Source organism: Octopus bimaculoides, chromosome 20 (assembly GCF_001194135.2).
Source record: "Octopus bimaculoides isolate UCB-OBI-ISO-001 chromosome 20, ASM119413v2, whole genome shotgun sequence".
Classification (NCBI taxonomy): Eukaryota; Metazoa; Mollusca; class Cephalopoda; order Octopoda; family Octopodidae; genus Octopus; species Octopus bimaculoides.
This window is the reverse complement of record NC_069000.1, coordinates 41,272,882-41,274,304: the sequence shown is the minus strand read 5'-3', so window position 1 is coordinate 41,274,304 and position 1,423 is coordinate 41,272,882. Positions and strand designations below refer to the sequence as shown.

General features: G+C 37.0%; 1 protein-coding gene across 1 annotated transcript in view; it reads right to left on the bottom strand.

Moving 5' to 3' along the window:
- Window positions 1-555: 555 nt before the first annotated feature.
- Window positions 556-1,423, bottom strand: part of LOC106878766 (short-chain collagen C4) — a 10,272-nt gene continuing 9,404 nt past the window's right edge. Inside the window, exon 4 of the mRNA XM_052975019.1 lies at window positions 556-1,121. Within this exon, the coding sequence (XP_052830979.1) occupies window positions 622-1,121 (500 nt within the window). The 3' untranslated portion in view covers window positions 556-621. The remainder of the gene's footprint in view (window positions 1,122-1,423) is intronic.

Sequence of the window (1,423 nt, the reverse complement as noted above, 5' to 3'; positions counted from 1 at the left end):
GGGGGCACAAATTTTGGCTTTGCCGTGGGCGTCATTTACCCTAGCTACACCACTGGTAAGGGTATATAGATACAGGTTGGGAGAACCAATACTTAGTTATCCTGCTTTTTGAAAGATAGTTCATGTAAATTCCAGTCTCAGATCCTTAGAACATTTTGTGATATTTCTAAAGGTGATGATAAATAACTTAAATAGATGAGAGGTAGGAACGGAGCGGAAGGCTTTGCTGATTATCAATGGCAAATAGAATGGTATGTGTCAAAGTAACTGGTTGTTGTTGAAGCGACCGTGTATTTTCTGTGCTACGTAATGTGGTGGTTCATGGTCCTTGTCAGAATCCGAGTTGTAATCTAAAAACCCAGTAGCGTCAAGTATAAGATTTTCTAAGGCTGTGAAAAAAAAAAAAGCTGATATACTTATATGGTGGTGCTTTATTTGGTGGTTTGTTGAATTATGAGACAGAACAGAAAATACTGTTAAACGAATTCTTTCTGAATACTAGTACGTTTTATTTTAACGATAGACGTATTTTAAGGAAAATATTAGGTAACACAATTAAAATTTTATATTATTTATTGTACTTCACACATATTTTCATATGGAAATGAATTTAATTTCTATTCAATATTTACTGCACACAACGCAGGTTAATTCTTGACCATTGACATACGGTGGACATGGCAATGAACCACAAACAGCCTGAACGAAATGTAATAAAGCTCCATCTTCGTTTCTGTAACCGGCTGGATCAGCTTCTGGTGCATAGTCCACACAGACATATTCTTGTCTGCCCTTATATCCGTGATAATTGGTCATCAAATATCCTGAATACTCAGTTGTCCAACCAGGGTAACACTGTGTCCTGGCTGGTAACATCATAACAACAGCAGGTTGTCGTGTCAAACAGACAGCACACGGAATGTTGTGATTATTAAGTGATTTAGCGTTAGCAAAAGAAAAGAGTTTATTAGTGTCGTAATTTTGAAGTTGATATTCACTGCCATAAATCAAACCTCCTTCTTCAACTTTTGTAGTATAATTGGCCCAAATCGGATCGTTAGGTAGACATAAGAGATTACTTCCGCCACCTGAGTGGTCCCACCATTCTCCACTAGCCACACCTAGAATAGATAAGTATATATCAAGTAAATAAGATATAAAGTAAAGTTATATATGAAATAACAGAAGCATTGATTACAGGTAGACACTTAAAAGAAGTTATCTTATCCTCACTCGTGAACGAATTGTGGTGTATGTGTTAGTGTTTATGTGAGTGTAAGCTGAGTGTTGCTGTATGAGAGTATGCATGAGTTCGCAGCTGTGCGTTTGTCTTCTCTTCATGTATATATGTTGTGTGTATACAGGTAGGTATATGTGGTTGTGATGTGTATTGCATGGGGTAGACGTTTGTGTGTGATGTTAG